Below are 19431 nucleotides of genomic sequence, written 5' to 3'. Positions count from 1 at the left end.
TCAATAATCCTCTGCTACTGCTTCTTAAACTTTTTCATGACATGTCACACCTGGAATAATGACCAGATAAAGTCACTGTCTGCCTGCCTAGAGCCTCTGGCTTCTCTGGGCTCCTAGCCCACCTGAGAGCTGAAGGAAGCAATATCCTAAACACAACTATCATCTATTCTGTGTGCAGCAGTTCGGAAGGTCTGTCTCATTTTGTCACCTTAGTAAATCTTTTGCCCTCACAGGAATGGTTTTTCCATTGCTGCACCTTTAGTTATTTGTGCATAGCGTTCACTCTGCCTTTTCCTACCTTCTCAGCCTGGTAAATTTCCCCTACTTGTCATTCAGGCCCAGCTTACTTACATCAGGGAAATGTTTTTAGATTTTTTTTTTTAAGGAAATTTGAAGTGCTTCCTTTCCAAAGTCTTATCTTAAATCAACTAATTTTAACTCTCGAAAATTCTCATTTTCCATTTTCTGAGCCAGATGTAATCATTTAGACAATTACCTACTGCACCAATAATGATTGTATGTTTTTAAGAATGTAAATAAAAAGTCTCACTTCTTTGGCTTTTGTAAACCATTTCTTTCCCCCATAGATTATATTCCCCCATGGTATCAAATATACTGATCTCAAAGTGGTTACTTATTTCAAGTATGATGTGCATAGTGTAAAAAATATCATTACTACTTCTCAGTTAAACTATAGAATTAAAAGATGGCAAGTTGTGTCTTATAAAAAGATTTACTAAACTAAAAACTGTAAAAGAAGAATTCTAAGGGCACCTGGGTAGCTCAGTCAGTTGAACGTCCAACTCTTGATTTCATCTCAGGGTATGATCTCGTTGTTTCTGAGATCGAGCACCGTATAGGGCATTATGCTCACAGTGCAGGGCCTGCTTAAGATTCTTTCTTTCTCTCTCTCTCCCTCTCCTTCTCCCTCTCCTTCTCCTTTTCCCTCTCTCCCTTCCTCTCAAAATACATACATACATGCATACATGCATACATACATACATACATACATACATACATACATACATAACTTAAGAAATGAAAAAGTAAGGACCAAGTTGTATGCTTCTTTGTATTGTTAATAGTGCTTTGTAGGGGCGCCTGGGTGGCTCAGTTGGTTGAGCGGCCGGCCGACTTCGGCTCAGGTCATGATGTCATGCTCCGTGGGTTCGAGCCCAGCGTCGGGCTGTGTGCTGACAGCTCAGAGCCTGGAGCCTGTTTCAGATTCTGTGTCTCCGTCTCTCTGACCCTCCCCCATTCATGCTCTGTCTCTCTCTGTCTCAAAGATAAATAAACGTTAAAAAATTTTTAAAAAAAATAGTGCTTTGTACAAAAAAGTTTCTCAATGTTTTTTAGTTACTTTTAAAATATCATGTGGAGAGTTAATATTTTTTCATTCAAATTTTATATAAAATTCATTTCTTTTTCCTGATATCTGTTCAGCAGATCATTCCCCCAACTTAAGTACAATTTATATTTTTTCTCATTGTCTCAAAGTTTAGTTACCAAATAATATAATGAAGAGTGTTTCTTACAAGGGCTTGCATGAGTTTTATAAAATATTGCTTATTTCATTGGTTTCTAAAGCTATTCTTTAGAAATAGATTTTTTCAGTCTAATTAAACATTTAGATCACTAAATTACATAAAAGATATTAAGAAACTGTATTCCTGAAACACTGAGATTTGAAGCCTTAAAAGATAGCAGCTAAAGTGAAATAAACCAGGCAGAAAGACAAATACTGTATGTTGTCACTTACAGTGAAATCTTAAACATACCCACATGTATACACACACACACACACACACACACACACACACACACACAGTTTCACAGAAACCAAGAAGAGAATGGTTGTTGCAAGAGGCTATGGGGAAATGGGGACACTTTGGTCAAAAGGTACACTTTTGGTTATAAGATGAATAAGTTCTGAGGATTAAATGTTCAGCATTAGTAAGTATAGTTAATAATAAGGGGTTGTGTGCTTGAAATTTGCTGAAAGTAGATCTTTAAGTGTTCTTACTACATACAAACATGAGTCAATTATGTGAAGTGATGGATATGTTAATTACTTTGAGCTTGCTAATTGTTTCATAATTATATGTATATCAGACCTTGTACACTTAAATATATACAATTATATTTGTTAGTTATTCCTCAATAAAGTTGGGAATAAATAAAGTTTTTAAAGATAGCAGCTAAAGTCAAAAATAAAAACATTTCCAGGGGGCGCCTGGGTGGCTCAGTCGGTTAAGTGTCTGACTTCGGCTCAGGTCATGATCTCATGGTCCATGAGTTCGAGCCCCACGTCGGGCTCTGTGCTGACAGTTCAGAGCCTGGAGCCTGTTTCAGATTCTGTGTCTCCCTCTCTCTCTGACCCTCCCCCATTCATGCTCTGTCTCTCTCTGTCTCAAAAATAAATAAACATTAAAAAAAAATTTTTTTTAATGAAATAAAAACATTTCCAGAAGTCAAATATGTCCATCTCTAGGCTGAGTAATGTGGGTCAACAACATGGAAAGATTTAATAAATACAGGCATGTTCTAGGGCCTCCTCTCTTTTAGTGATTCCTTTATCAGGCTTCTATTGAAGAGAGCAAACATGTTGCTATTAAGTTCTCCTTTGTCTGTTATGAAAGGGCAATGAATTGAGAATTTCAGAGGCTGTGGTAAAAGCAGGGAGAAGAAGAAACAAGTAGAATTACTTAATAGCAATCCTTTTTAAACATTGAGATTTAGAAATATAGATCAAGAATCTATGTTTTAAGCCTAGTTTTCTAACATTATTCTAATATTGTAGTTTTATAACATTTATTCTTTCATTCATTTAAAGAACATTAATGTCTTCCATGTGCCAAGATCCGAAGATAACTAGCATTTCCTATGTTTAAGGAGCTTGGTCAAGTACTAGGGATAATTATACAGACACAGTAATGATAACAATAGCATCTAAATGGAAGTATCCATGCCATGTGCCAGACTGTACTGAGCACTTTATTTAGGTCATATTCTTTAATTTATACAGCCATCCTCTAAATAGAGACTAGAACTGTGAAGGATTTTAAAGTACCAAGAGGTTTAAATGATCTGTCCAAACACAGCTAATAAACGGGAGTTAGAATTTTAACCTGGTTAGGCCAGATTCTTTTGTCCTAACTTTTTACATGTATGTCAAATTACAAGTTATATATATATATATGTGTGTGTGTGTGTGTGTGTGTGTGTGTGTGTGTATACACACACACATACATACATACATACATACATACCTGGAAGAGTCATAGAAGGTTATAGAAAAAAGAATGACTTTTAAGCTGAGACTTGAACAAGAAGTGGAATTTGTCTGATAGACAAAGAGATAAAATATTCTGAGAATAGAAAGAAATATTGTGAGGACAAGGGAGGCAGAAGGCAGCATGATGATTTTGGCTAACTGTGAGTGCTTAGGTGAGCATAAAGTAGCTGCGAATAAGGTAGGACAGTTACAACAAAATTATAGAGGTCTGAGATCCTATGCTTTAATTTTACTTTTTCCCTTAAGGTGCCATTAAATGGTTAGAAAATAAGTTGCAGTATTTTCAGTATAAGAATGATCCCTATAGCAATGATGTAGATCAAGAAAGGGAGAAAAAGGAAAGAATAAGTCTGCATGAAGACAACTAGCAAAGCAATTATGATATTCTAGACAAGAGATTGTGTTGCCTTGACTACTTTGAGTGCCTTGTATATGCCATTGCTGAGTTTACAGTGTTGAATAAAAGAATATGATACCTGCCATTATATACAGCCTACAGTCTGTTGGGAAGGATAAACAGTAAGAAAACACATAAATATATAATAAAGAAGATGGAGTAGAAATGATCATTTCAAGAGAGAATTAAGAAGTAGCATTAGCCATGCCTACTACTCTGTCAAATTTAGAGGGAGGGCAAGAAATGCCTAAAATAAGTTCAGGGTGTCTTTTAAATATATTTGAACTCTTACCAAGGATCCACACTCTCCCCAGTTTCTGGAACTATTTTCTCCATGAATCATGATACATGGATACATTTTTATTAGAGTAAAATGTAAAGGCTTAGTGCTGCTTTTCTTTCCTAGAGGAGGCACTCCCTATAGTCACATACACACCCTTGTTGATCATTTGAAATGAATAGGAGCCCCGGGACCTGATTTTTCACAGTGTGTATTTTAATATCTTGGTCTGAATAAGTATTTCTATGCTTACTAAATTAGATTTGAGCAGTGCTAGAATATGAAAGTACACATGTCAAATTTCAGAATTTATAAAAAAGAAAAGACAGCCTTGTAACTGTGGTAATAGTGTTGGGTCAGTACGAACCCTTAATATGAAATGCCAGAAATGCTTTAAGTCCTTTTTGTAAAGGTCAGAAGAAGGAAAGATAATTGTATTAGTTTAATTAATTAGTGTAATCACTAAAATAGTAATAACACATTTTCAGTAATGACCATGTAATGTAAGTTGTGGGCGTTTCCTTGGGAAAGATGCTATAATGGAGTCGTAGAATTGGGGCTGGAAGGCCCATATAAAAGTTCATGTAATAATTCATAATCTTGGGTGCACGAGCAGATTTCAGGTGAACTTTATGGAATTATTTACAAAATTGTATGGGGGTGTTTTTTCATCTGTGTATTTTGAGGAGAATTCTTGTCAGATACACATAGCCCTCTCTGATGAAAGAACCACCTTCGTTTTCACACATGAAGAAACTGGGGCTGAGGTGTAGAAACTTGCCAAGGTCTTGAATAAGTTCTCTTGAAAAGGCAGTATGCCCTATGACATTTTTAAATAGAGTTTCATGTAGCAGCCACAGTATCTATGACCTTGAGGCTAGAAGGGCTCAGAGTAGTATTAGGAAGCCTTGGCTTGTTTTTTCATTGAGAGTTGTTATACGGTGGTTTTAAAATAACAGAAAATGCCATCATTCAGAACACACTCTTCCACCCTAATATCCCAGAACAGTATTTTTAAAGAAATTCTAGGAAGGGTGTTAACTCATTCAGGGTTCTACAGGAAGGAAAGCTCTTTCCTACCGTTTTTTAAGCTAACTTTCACTGACAAGATCAGACCAGAAAAAGACTAGCTGGCTGTTGGCCCAGGCAACGTTACAATCATTGAAGTGTACTCAACCTGCACTGCCCAGGGACAGCTACAACTTGGCAGGGAGAAAGGAGGTGGGGGGGGGGGGGGAACAGATGCATGCTGAGTGTTGTTCCAGTGACTTAGGTGACGTGTATGCTCTATATCCTTTGCTGTGTTGTTCTTTCAACTATTAGAAAGGAAATTTTAAAATAACCTGGAATATGAGTTTTCCCATAAGGGTGAAAAGGATAACTTCAACTTTAAAAAAAGTAACCAAGCTATTCACAGCTGTTTCCCCAGCACCTAAAACAGGGCCCGGCCCACAGTAGATGTATAATGTTTTTTTGACGCAAGAACTATTTAATTTTTTTTGTTACCTATATCATATTTCAGTATAAGAATATTTTTCATTTGTCTATCAATACTGTGTATCATTTTGTACTGGCAGGATAGTAAAGTGAAAAAGGATTGATTCAACATTGGCTCACTTTCTGCCATTTATTGTATGATCTTGGGCCTCATTTTCTTTTTCTTAATAGGGCTATGACAAAATCTACTTCATAGGATTTGGAGAAATATTAAGTGAAATACAGTATGTGAAATGCTTTATAGATTCTTCAGGGCTGCATAAACATTAAGTTTGGAGTTTTAGCTCATACATTGAGGTTTATGATCCATGTCAAGTTAATTTTTGAATATGGTGGCAGGTAAGGATCAATGTTGATTTTTAAAATACGAGTATCTAGTTGTTGGAGCATTATTATTTTTAATGCTTTCCTTTCCTAGTTGAATGCCTTAAAGATAGAAACCATTATGGAATCCCTTATTTTATTCCATTGATCTGTATTTCTGTCCTCTGGACCTTGTCACACTGTCTTGTTTTTTTTAGCATTGTAAGTAGTATAAGTCCTTGAGCTTTTTCTTTTTTAACTTGGCTTTCACCATTCTCAGTCATTTGCATTTCCATATAAATATTATAATATTTGTCAGTTTTTTTTAGCCCTTGTGAAATTTTGATTGGAATTGCATTGAGTCTATAGATAAATTGGAAAAGAATGAATATCTTAATAATATTGAGCCTTCTAATTCATGAAAATGGTGTATCTATATAGGCCTTTAATTTTTCTCACTATAGTGATATCGTTTTTCAGTGAAGTGTTTTTTTGTTAATTTTATTTCTGTCTTTTATTTTTTGTGCTTTTTATGTATTCTCATAAAGTGGATTTTTAAAACTTCATATTCTATTAGCTTATTGCTTAATATATAAAAATACAAATTTTATAATAAACTTGTATTCTATAATCTTGCTAGTAGTTTTATTCCTTAGTATTTCTACATAAACAATCATGTCATCTGCAAATGAAGATAGTTTGCCTTTGCCCATTCCAAGTTCTATAATTCCTTCTTCCCCCTCCAATTTTTGTCTTTTGCCTTTTGTCTTTGTAGTAAAGACCAGTACCTCTGTTATATTTATCAGTACAAGTGGTGACTTTTTACCTTTTCTTGATCTTAGGTAGAAAGCACTCAAGATTTCAACATTAATTGTATTAGCTGCAGGTTTTTCTAGATACTATCTACCATACTGAAGTCCTCCTCTGTTACTAATTTGCTGAAGGTTTTTCAACATAAGCAGATCTTGAATTTTGTCAAAACTTTTTTGTACATATTAAAATGATCATGTGAATTTTCTCCTGTATTCTGTTTTTGTGGTGAATTATACCAACTGGATTTTGAGTGTTAAACTAAACTTTCATTCCTGAAATAACTCTTGGTTAAGATGATTTATCCATTTTTCATATTGTGAGATTCTATTTGATAATATTTTTTAAGGATTTTTGAGTCTGTCTTCATGAGGCTCATTAATCTGTAATTTTCATTTTTTGTGATATCTTTGTTAGGTTTGGAGTTAGTGTTATGTTGACCTTCTAAAACAACTTGAGAAATGTTCATTATTCTGAAGTGGTTGTGCAATCTTGTTTCTTCTTTGGCAGAATTCAGAAGTGAAACCATCTAGACTAGAATGCTTTTGGTGTGAAAGTTAGTCATAATAAATTCAATTTTTAATTAATTCGGTTCCATTAAAAAAAATAAATATAGGGCCATTATGATTTTTATTTCATTTTTTGTCCATTTTGATAACTAGATTTTTTAAGGAACTTATTTTTTATCAAAGTTGTTTATTTATTGTCCTAAAGCTGTTGATAATAGTCTCTTATTATTCTTTTTGCTCTCTGTAGGATATGTAGTGATAACCTCTCTTCCATTTCTGATGTTGGTGATTTGTTCTCTCTTTTATCCTTGTTCAATCTAGTTAGAATTTAATAAGATTTTTAAAATCTGTACAGAGAACCACGCTTGACTTTCAATTTCCTCTATTGTTTGTTTCCTATTTCATTGATTTCTACTTTCATCTTTATTATTTCCAGCCTTGTACTTACTCTTGAACCTTAGGTCATTTATTTTAGACTTCTTTCCTACCATCAGCATTTAAAGTTATAAATGTGTCTGTAAGCACTGCTTTATCTTGATGTTATATTTGCATTATCATTCGACTTGAAACATTTTCTAATTTCCTCATAATTTCTTCTTTTACCTATGGTTTACTTAGAAGGGTGTTGTTTAATTTTTCATGTGTTTGAGGTTTTCCTCTCTTGTTATTCCTTTCTAATTTACTCTTCTTAGAGAACTACTTTGTATGATTTCAGTCATTTTGAATTTGTTGATTTTTGTTTTAGGGCTCATCATATGAGCTATCTTGGTGAATATATCAAGTGTACTTAAAAAATATGTATTCTGGGGGCGCCTGGGTGGCGCAGTCGGTTAAGCGTCCGACTTCAGCCTGGTCACGATCTCGCGGTCCGTGAGTTCGAGCCCCGCGTCGGGCTCTGGGCTGATGGCTCAGAGCCTGGAGCCTGTTTCCGATTCTGTGTCTCCCTCTCTCTCTGCCCCTCCCCCGTTCATGCTCTGTCTCTCTCTGTCCCAAAAATAAATAAACGTTGAAAAAAAAATATGTATTCTGCTGTTGTTGGGTAAAGTAGCCCATAAATAAATATCAGGTTGCAATGACTAATAGCCTTGTTCAGATTCTCTGTATCTTTACTGATTTGTTTTTTAGTTGTATAATTGCTAACAGAAGAGTGTTAAAATCTCATATTGTGATTGTGGAGTTACCTTTTTTATCTCTTTAATCCTATCAATTTTTGCTTTATATTATTTTGAATCTCCATTATTAGGAACATACATGTCCAGAACTATAAAAGTTCTGAGACTTTACCCTGTTTAAAAGCTAACAAATCAGCCTTCCACAATTTCATGGTAGCTTGGCAAAAGATATGAGATTCTTGGGTTAGAGATAGAGGTCAGTTCCTTACTCACAGAATATCATGGTGTGTGTGTGTGTATGCATGTGCTGGTTCTCTAAGAACTAATTTCCACAGAGCCAACCACATGAGGTTTTAATGTTTGTATTTTCCATAGTGTTTTATGTATGATCACAGCTACATTTTCAGGGGTTTTATTTTATTTTATTTTATTTTTTAATTAAAAGATGTTTATGTTTGACTTCCTGTCTTCCTTAGTTTCTACATTTACTTCTATCACACATTTTTTCTGGATATTTCATTCAAAAGTACACATGTAGAAATATGCTGTGTTTCACTATTTATAAGTGAGTGTCTCTTAAATCTTCAAGAAATCCCATTTCTGATATGTCAGCCAAAAGAGTGAATTTTTTTTAGAGGTGGAAGGCATGTACAGTTTTGTGGTGTTTCATTTCCAATGCTCTTCATTTCTTCCTGAAGATTCAATTTTCCATCTTATGTCGTTTCCATTAAACCTGAAGAACATCGTTTAGTGTTTTCTGTAGTGCAGTTCTGATGGAACCAATTTTTCTTAAATTTATTTTGTTTGAAAATGACTTAATTTTTCCTTCGTTCTTAAAGAATATTTTCAGGGCACCTGGGTGACTCAGTCATTTGAGCGGCAGGCAGACTCTTGATTTGGTTCAGGTCATGATCCCAGGGTCGTGGGATCAAGGCCCAAATTGGTCTCTGGGCTGAGTGTAGAGTCTGCTTAAGTTTACCTCTCTCTCTCATAAAGGCCCTGTCCCCCACTTGCATTCTCTCTCTCTGAAAAAAAAAAAGAAAAAGAAGATTTTCACTGGGACTAGAATTCTAGGATGACATTTTTATTCTTTCAGCACTTTATTTTTTTTTTATTTTTTTTTAGTGTTTATTTAGTTTTGAGAGAGAGAGAGCATGAGCAGAGGGGCAGAGTGAGAGAGAGACACAGAAACTGAAGCAGGCTTCAGGCTCCGAGCTATCAGCACAGAGCCCGACACAAGGGCTTGAACTCACAAACTGTGAGATCATGACCTGAGCCGAAGTCTGACATTTAACTGACTAAGCTACCCAGGTGCCCCTCATTCAGCACTATAAAGATATTGTTCTGCTGGTTTCTGCCCTTCATTGTTTTGATTGAGAGTCACTGGTGATTCAAATTATTGTTCTCCATATTCAGTCTGGCAGCTTTCAAGATTTTGTCTTTTGTTTCCAGCAGTTTGCTATGATACGTGTAGGTGTGGCTTTCTTTGTACTTATTTTATTTGAGATTCACTGAGCTTCTTGATTGTGTAAATTTGTTTGTTTACCAATTGGAGGAAATTTGGCTCTTTTTTCTTCAGATATTTTTTCTGCCCCATCTTCTCTTTCCTTTCCTTCTGACATCATAGTAACACATATTAGACCTTTTGATATTGTCCCATGAGTGGTCTTTTAATGTAAATCTTACCAATTCACCTTCTACTTAAAACTTTCCAATGACTTCTCATTAAAAGTAGAATACAATCCATACTCTTTACTATGTCTTTTAAGGTCTTATGATCTGCCTACGACTGACTATCTTTCTGACCTCATTTCCTACCTCTTTTTTCCTTATTCACTCTATCACATTGATTTTTTTTTTTCTTTCCCTGGAACATACCAGTCATTCTTGCCTTTGCACTTGATGTTCCATTTACCTTGCATGCCCTTCCCCTAGGTATTTCAAAGGCTGACTCCTTTGGATATCAACATAAGTTACCTCCTCAGAGAGGCTTTCTCTCACTATCCCAACTAAAAGCTGCCCCAACTCCTTAACACACACACACACCCACACACATTTTAGACCTGTATCTGTTTTAGTAACTTTATTGGGATAGAATAAATATAAAATTCACCCACTTAAAGTACACAGTTCAGTGGCTCTTAGTATATCCACAAATACATGCAGCCATCACCACAATCAATTTTAGACATATCTATCTTATTCATGCTATTTTCTAGTACCAAGAACAATGTCTAGTGTATAGTGCATGCTCGGTAAGGTTTTCTGAATACATGAATTCATTAGCTCTAAGATAATTTAGGCTTTAGCCTCCAATAAAATATGAGGGAAGTTCATTTGACTACTTTCAGCTCTAGAAGTATTCTTTTATTAGAGCTGTGCTATTTTAAGGACTCTCTAAAACAACTTAACCCATATTTTAAGAAATATTGCAGGAAATTCCAAAAAAAAAAAAAGTCTTTTGATACAATGAATGCAAGTCATATTACACACTTCCCTAAAAGAGAATAGCCATCTTTTATTGACCTGACAGTTGCTGAGGAGCAGAAAGCCTCTCAGAAGTATTGCTCTGCTACTTTCAAAAGTACTCTGAACATGATTCATTTGTTTGAATCTTTAAAATAGATTATAGCATCTCTAGTACTTGTTTCATGTACTAATTATGAGTAATAGTGGGTTATTCATGAGATTCTAGATATCCACCTTTCATGTGGAATGTCAGTTCTGAGCTTGGTGTTTCTGCATTGTCTCATCCTCTTTACAGGCTTTGATGCGGCCTGGAAGAATTGATAGAATCATCTATGTGCCGTTACCAGATGCAGCAACAAGAAGGGAAATATTTAACCTGCAGTTTCATTCTATGCCAGTCGGTAATGACGTTGATCTGGCTGAACTCATCCTCCAAACTGATACATATTCAGGCGCAGAGGTAAGACAGTTCTTCTCAAAATACCTTGGTGGCAGGAAAACAGTGGGTTGGGGTCATTAGCAAAAAGACTGCTTGATGCCAAAAATAGCCATATGTTAAGAAATCTTAAAACAGGAAATGCACTACGTGACAGGTAATCACTAAATTAAATTTCATTTTACCTGGCCTGTATTATATCTCAGTTGTTTTTACCTGGCTTCTGTTGCTTCTCAAAATGTAGTCTTCAGAGAATTAACATGATACAGTGGAGAAAAAACTGGGCGAGAAGTTTCTTCTTTCTGGTTTCTTGATACATCAGCTTCCAATCATTCACACACTTCTCTGGATTTTGATTTCTTAATCTATCAAATAGAAATGATACACAGCTTTACATATTTTCTTATAGAGAGCATAAAAATGAAATTAGGATATCATGCAAGTTTTAGGAAGTAAAAGATTTGGCAGAAATTGTATTATTACCATCTTTTAACATCTTGGAAAATTATGTCATTCTACTTGTATATTAACAAAGATTCTCTCATAAAAACTGTAAAAGGGACAGTCTACCCTTAGTTGTGAAAGTATACTCTCAATAGGAACAGCAAGACCTCTGTGAAAATATGAAAATTTTAAGTATGGCAGATAAACACTTTTTTTTTTTCTCCTTAGCAACTTTTTAGTTAGGCCATTTTTATTTACAAAATAAAATTCTACTAAGATAATTGTGCATCTTTTCTGCATACATTTCTTAAGGAAAGGACAGACTATAGTCCTCAAAATAGAAATATCTTCTGAATACCACTGATAGGGATTTGTACTGGGAAATTAATGTTTTTTTAGTAAGAAATGGTAGATTCTTTTTATTCTGAGTTATTCAATAGACTGAGACTCTACATTCTATCTGCTTACTATTGTTTGTAATCTTTCTTCTGTATATACCAAAGAGATTCATACATAACAGATCATTAGTGGTACTCAGAGTATTGTAGATAAACTTACATGCAAAATTGGACTGAGTCTATCATGCAGTCATAGCTAATTACAACAACCAAAATAAATCCAAAATATCCTCATTGTTTTGTCTCAACTATGAACTATGTATATTTAATTTTCCCCCTGTAGAGAGGGGAAATTTCCACTAGAGGTTAAAAAAAACAAAATCCATGTAAAAAGTACTTTGAGAGGCAGTTGAAGTACATTCCTACCTGAAAAAATAATCCTCATGAGCATCTTTTGGGCACGACTGTCCATTAAGTTAAAATGAACATCTAGTTGCTGTTAACTGACTGCTCAGGTATTTCTAGAATTCAGTTTTTGATGTGAGACCAAGGGTAGCATCGTATATATATATATGTCACTTTACAGGAAACAGCAAAGGGAAGAAACCATAAATCTTTCACTTGAGCTGAGAGAAGTGGAAGAGCAGTTAGCAAGGTGTAAATGTGCCTTTCTCACTTTAAAGTAATTCATGGTAGTAACATAGAGATGAAAAACAAAAATCAAAGCCAATGAAGTTCATCTGGCTAAAAGGAAAAAACTCAGGAATTATTGTACCAGCTTGCTAGTTCTTATGTAGTGCATGCCTTATTGAATCTATAATATAAGCACAATCATTTCTCATTAATTTTTTTCTCATTAATTTTTATATCAGATCCTCTAATAATAGTCACAGGAAAAGTCACAGAAAATTCTGTGCCTCGTTGAATGACATTTTTGGTCCCATAATGTTGAGGTGGGAGATGTATATCCCGCTATGGTTCTAATTGTAATCCATATATTATTACAACTTCATAGGAATTTTGTTCAGAGCTGTATCTTAGTAGTTCTGGAATTTTCAGTTTGAGCAAGACAGATTTATTTCATATTGTTTGTTTTGGCTTTATTTTTTGGTTTTTGGTTTTTGGTTTTGTTTTGTTTTGGTCTGATTTTTTTAGGCAGTTCACACAGGTGCTGTGTGAAGGTATTGTTTGAAGAGAACAATTATGTTCTTAAAAGTCTTAAAATTAATAAATAGGAAATTTAAGACTGATAACATTTAGCTTCAAATAAAATATAAGTTACCATCTTACCCCCCACCTCTTTCCACCAGAATGAAAATGATGCTGCAATATTGAAAGCTAAAATTCATTTTGATTTTTGATTTTTTAGCAGTAAGACCAATTCAAGCTGGAAACTCAGTCACCTGACTCCTACAGACCCAGTGCTTTACCACTGATATAACTAATTTATTTCTTCCTCAGGCCAAGGCCATAGCCTTCAGCACAGAATCTAATACATAGTACGTATTTATCAAACATTTAATGAACAGAAGAAGAAAAGAGATTTTAAAGATTGTATTTAGGAAAAATAAACTTCCCTTTGTTATTTACCATAAGGAGAGCCCTCTAACTTTGTAGCAATACACACTGCTACAGGCACAGCTGCTTTTTCAGATTTAGAGTGTGTCTCATTGGCCACTCTTGGTATCAAATGAAAATGTTGATAAATTGTCTTCATAAGAGAATAGTATCATCAATATTATATAATTGGTATATTATGTGTATTATATATTAATTTTAAACTGTATATTATTAGCTATATATGCAAGAATTTGGCCAGGTGAGCCAGAGATGAGGAATTTGCTCACACCATTGTCTATCTTTTAGAAACATAAGATGTTTAACTGTGGTGAGTGTTTTGTTGTTGTTGTTGTTGTTGTTGCTGTTGTTTTAATTAAAAAGCTGTTGTTGAGAAGGGTGCCTGTCTGCCTCAGTCAGTAGAGCATGTGACTCTTGATCTCGGTCTTGTGAGTTCAAGCCCCACCTTGGGCATCGAGCTTACTTTAAAGAAATAAATAAATGACAACCCATGAAAGTCTATAGAGGGTGATTGTAGATGATATGGGTACTTTTAACGACTGGGATGGAAGGAAGTTACTTTTTAAAAATGTTTTCTTTTCACCTGGTGCTTTATTTTGCCCAGTCGTGTTGTTTCTTAAAAGCTTACACAGGCACAGTGTTTCAAATGGCTTCTCATACCCTTCTGAGTTACTCCATTTTCCCTCCCTGGAGAGGGTATACAGAGAACTGAAACATTTCTTTAATTCTCAGAAGAGTCCCAACAGTAAGTTTGTTGCCAGCTGGAAGGGGAATAGGGTCACTAGGGAGCAGCCTTTACAGAGAGGCTGAAGCAGGTAGCATCCTTCAGCCATCCTGCGCCTTCTACTCCCTGGTGGCCAAAACCTCATTGTCTTTGGCTTCTTGGCTGTAGCTTCCAGTTAATGGAAAAACATGTTGCCATTTAAAAGCAGATGGGAATTCAGTTCAGGAGGAAATAATAAGTCTTTTTTGGTTATAGCTATTGTTTTCTTCTGCTTTGATTTTTGTTTTTTAAGTTATTTGTAGCAGATTCCACTTCATTTTTTCATTTGTCTTTTATCCAATTAGTTACTTTAGGAAAACTTTTATCTTACCCAACCAACAGGAAATCAACAATCAAAAATATATGCACATGAAAGGCACAACTGGGCCCACTACCCATGTGCCATGTGCCTGGGAACGGAGGTGACGAGTAAGATATGTAATTTCCTCTCTGTGTAGGAATTTGCTGACATAGGCCGACAACTAGTATCTGTAAAATTTGAGTTGAATGTTTACTTGCTTTTGGATGTTAATTTCCTTTTAGTGATTATTTCATAAAGTGAAATTGATAATATGTCTAAGAGCCAGGTATCAGTTATACATTTTATAAATAATATAGGCAATTCTAACATTTATTTCATATATTAAGATTTGAGGATTCAACTTCCAAGAGAGGCAGTAAAGGGAAAACAAAAAAGAATTTTAGTGTTGCATTGGAGTAGACTTTTAATACAATAGTAGTCTTTTTCTTTCAGGATAGTTACAGACAAGTTATTCAACCTCTTAGAACCTTAGTTTTCTCATTTTTAAAATATCTAGGTGACTGAAGTTGGGTTTTTTAAAATTTTTTAAATAATTTTATTTATTTTTGAGAGAGAGAGGCAGACAGAGAACAAGCAGGGGAGGGGCAGAGAGAGGGAGACACAAAATCTGAAGCAGGCTCCAGGCTCTGAGCTGTCAGCACAGAGTCCGACGTGGGGCTCGAACCATGAACTGCGAGATCATGACCTGAGCTGAAGTCCAATACCTAACCGACTGAGCCACCCAGGCACCTTTTTTTCTTTTCTTTTTTTTTTTTTTTTAATGTTTATTTATTTTTGAGAGAGAGAGAGAGAGAGAGAGAGAGAGAGAGAGAGAGAAACAGAGTATGAGCAGGGGAGGGGCAGAGAGAAATGGAGACACAGAATCTGAAGCAGTCTCCAGACTGAGCTGTCAGCACAGATCCTGACGTGGAGCTCGGACTCATGAACTGTGAGATCATGACCTGAGCTGAAGTCAGACACTCAACTGACTGAGCCACCCAGGCGCTCCAATGACTGAAATTGTTTTGAGGGTTAAATGAGGTAACAAATATAAAAGCACCAAAAAACAATGTGTGACACATAAAGAGTGCTTCATAAATGCTACTTCCCTTCATTCTTTCTTCCTCTTATCTGTTCACTATTTATATTTACCACTGAAGTTTTAGATGATATTGCTATAAGATGGTAATGTTTTGCATTCCCTCAGTAACCATATAATATATCTGAAAGCTAAATAATAAATGAGTTGCTTCTTGTTCTTTTCTTCAAAATATAACATATGCTTAGTATGGTGATTTTAGGGTAATCTTATCAACCTACCTCTAGAAAGTCTTCTTAAAGCAATTTGTTAGAGTTAAATACATTCCACACTAAGTTTTTAAAAAGCTTTAACTCCATATAAATTTAGTCTCTTTATCCTTGTTTGACTAAAATGATTACCTTGCCCTGGATTTTGTTTTGTAGTCTTTGCCCTTCTGGGTCTAATAGCTCAAGGTCTTCATGCCAACTTGACATTAAAAAATTACCTCCCAGTGTAACTCATTTATTCAAAAAGGGTCTAGTCACCATGCTGAAGCTATTATAGCTAATAAAGGGAGAACCGTAAATTAATTTACTGTCTTGTTGATTAACATTCCTTCTGACATTGTCTCTCTTTTCTCCAACACAGTGAAAACAGAAAAAACAATTATAGCTATTTAGGATGTCTGTACTCTTCCTACATGAAGTCTCTTGTGACAATTTTTCCCAAACTAAAAATCAGGATCAATGGTTTGAATGTGGCATAGATTGACTCTATCTAACAATACCTCTGTGATAGTGATAAACAAACACCTGTTAGCCAGTCTCAGGCTCTCTGGTTAGTATTGTTAGAGAGCAGCTTGGCAGGACTATTCCTGTCCCTAGAGTGAAGCAGAGTACCACAGTACTTAGCAACCTCCTGTACACTGTAACCTACTTGTCCTACCTAATCAGAAACTGCCCTATGAAAACATACTGCTACAACCAACTGGTCTACTGCTCTTAAGATCCTTGTTATCTCTAGGGGCGCCTGGGTGGCGCAGTCGGTTAAGCGTCCGACTTCAGCCAGGTCACGATCTCGCGGTCCGTGAGTTCGAGCCCCGCGTCAGGCTCTGGGCTGATGGCTCAGAGCCTGGAGCCTGTTTCCGATTCTGTGTCTCCCTCTCTCTCTGCCCCTCCCCCGTTCATGCTCTGTCTCTCTCTGTCCCCAAAAAATAAATAAACGTTGAAAAAAAAAATTAAAAAAAAAAGATCCTTGTTATCTCTCTACCCCTTCATGTGCATTTACCTTAAAATTCTGTACCCCAGAGTTTCAAAATACTCTTTTTTACATAGCCTACTGAAATCACTGCTTTGTTATGAAAACACCCCAGCACAAGTGACTTGTCTTTTTTAATTCTTTTACACTGATTTCTGTTTCCCTTGTTTAGATCTTTGCACATTTTACCCCGTAGTTATTTTAATATGAGCAGCCCCATCATCTCCCCCAAATAAACTAAGATTCTCTACAGCAGAAACCGGGTTTTTTTTTTTACTTCTTAGACTATCTCCAGTATCTCATAGTCAGTGGATGTTAATGTTGGATGAATCATAAATTTGTGTTAATCTGTCATTTCACCAACAAAAAATGTCAGTTTTAACATTCACTTAAAGTGGAATTTTCTAGTTTTAAATGTACTTTTGTACACATTATCTATTTGAGAATCTTAACCCTATGGGAATAGTGCTATAACAAGAGAACTAGACCCAAGCAAAAACAGTGGATTTGTCTGAAGTCCCACAGCAAATAAGTGACAAACCCAGGACCAGAAACCAAATCTTTCAACTCCTCCTAAAAGACTCTTCATGATTTCTCCATTCCTCTGAGTCATCTAAAGAGTCTTTGAAAGTGTTTCACTATTCCCTTTGACATATCTGAATCTTTGGTAAAGGCTTGCCTGCTTTTATGAACAGTGAGTTAGTGAACTAAACAGCAGATATGAAACATCTTTATGTTTTTATATGTACTTATCTTATATGTGATTATTTTTAGTTACCTTGTTGTCATCCTCCCAAATAAGTATAAGCTACTTGAAGTTATATTTTCATCTATTCATTTACCATATTTTTCAGATATTGAGAATAAGGCCTGCAGTTTTGAAGGAAAAACATATAAACAACTAAGTTCCATATAATGTATTCATGTGGCACGATCTAATGATGTGCAGAATACTTTGGGAGAAAGAACAGGGTGTGACTCACACTAGCTGGGATTGAACGAAGGGATAGTCGATCTGAGTGTTAATGGGTGAATAGGAGTTCCATAAGTAGAGTTCCATAAGCTTGGAAGAGAGCATTCCTACCTGATAGAAAGGCAGAGATGCACAAAAGAACACAATGTGGGCACCTGAGTGGCTCCATTGGCTGAGTATGTGACTCTTGATCTCAGCTCAGGTCTTGATCTCAGGGTCATGAGTTCAAGCCCCACATTGGGCTCTGTGCTGGGTGTGAAGCCTATTTAAAAAAGAAAAGAACATGGATTGTTCTAGATTTGGTTAAAGGTTGAAATATGACCAGAAGAAAGAATCTGCCTATGGAAGTAGTAGGTGATAAAGCAAGAAAAGTAGGTAAGACAATGTGAAGGACCTTGAATATCATCCAAACTTGGCTTTTCTCCTTTAAGCATTGGAGAACCATTGAAAAAGTTAGTAAGAAATGTTGTCATCTGGGCGCCTGGGTGGCGCAGTCGGTTAAGCGTCCGACTTCAGCCAGGTCACGATCTCGCGGTCTGTGAGTTCGAGCCCCGCGTCGGGCTCTGGGCTGATGGCTCAGAGCCTGGAGCCTGTTTCCGATTCTGTGTCTCCCTCTCTCTCTGCCCCTCCCCCGTTCATGCTCTGTCTCTCTCTGTCCCAAAAATAAATAAACGTTGAAAAAAAAAAAAAAAAAAAAGAAATGTTGTCATCAAATTTGTGCTATCAAAAGATTGGTGGCATTTTGTGTCAAAGCCACCATTAAGTAGCCTACCCAAGCACTAAGTGAATTAAAAAAATATGCTCCTTGGTCCTACCTGGTGACAGCTACTTGCCAGATCAAAAGGCTTGTCAAGCAGAGCATGAGCTTTCATAAAGTCCGTATTTCAGTCCTTATTTACCCCCTCTCCCCCAAGCTGGGCATCCTTGTATGGACACAACGTTCACATCTTTACAAAGCTGTCTCATTTTTGGCTTATCCACTTTTAAATATCCCTCAGAGTGCCCAGCACAGTAATTCATATAAAGTTCATATGTAGTCATTGAATAAAGAAATTTAGGTTTTTACAGCCCAAGTAGATAAACTATTTTCTGTGACTTTAAGATTTGCCTCATAACCCTTGGACGAACATATTTTGTGAATGGGATAAATTATGAGAATTTGTTATTTATTATCCATTATGGAGGGAGATGGGAATATTAAAGATGTCTTTATGCAGTGTCTTTTTTGGATGCGAGAGTGATCTGGCTGCAACATCTGTCACCCCATTGATTGTTAGGGTTTATTCAGCTGATCTGGCTGGCTAGACTGGTGTCCTCTTCCTCCCTCATGGCTCCACGTGCATACTTCCCAAAGCTATGTGTGCAGTTGAAGAGGACCATTTTTTGATGGAGGGTGTACAAGTAGCTGCACTGCCCTGCCAGAACATCCAGACAGGATCTCAAGTACCATTTGTAGGAGAACATAGGGTAGTCTTAAGATTCGACACACATCCAAATGAGGTCTGCCTTGCTTTAGAACAACAACAAAGATGTCTTTTGTGCAGCGTTAAACCAGCCATGAGGTGCAGCACCTGGTATGAATGGCCAAAGTGTTGAAAGTAAGGTGTGTTATGTCTTCTGAGCCGTCTTATCACATATAATACTAAAT

General features: G+C 36.0%; 1 protein-coding gene across 4 annotated transcripts in view; it reads left to right on the top strand.

Moving 5' to 3' along the window:
• The window catches only part of SPATA5 (spermatogenesis associated 5), a 374748-nt gene that overhangs the window by 286811 nt on the left and 68506 nt on the right, over positions 1-19431 (top strand). For 3 of the 4 annotated variants that reach the window (XM_045468189.1, XM_045468183.1, XM_045468197.1), the window contains exon 15: positions 10968-11132. In XM_045468189.1, the coding sequence (XP_045324145.1) occupies positions 10968-11132 (165 nt within the window). Of the gene's footprint in view, positions 1-10967; positions 11133-19431 lie in introns of those variants that run through there. The other variant, XM_045468201.1, reaches the window with a different exon arrangement.

This window comes from Leopardus geoffroyi, chromosome B1 (assembly GCF_018350155.1).
Source record: "Leopardus geoffroyi isolate Oge1 chromosome B1, O.geoffroyi_Oge1_pat1.0, whole genome shotgun sequence".
NCBI lineage: Eukaryota > Metazoa > Chordata > Mammalia > Carnivora > Felidae > Leopardus > Leopardus geoffroyi.
This window is presented reverse-complemented; position numbering and strand designations above follow the sequence as displayed.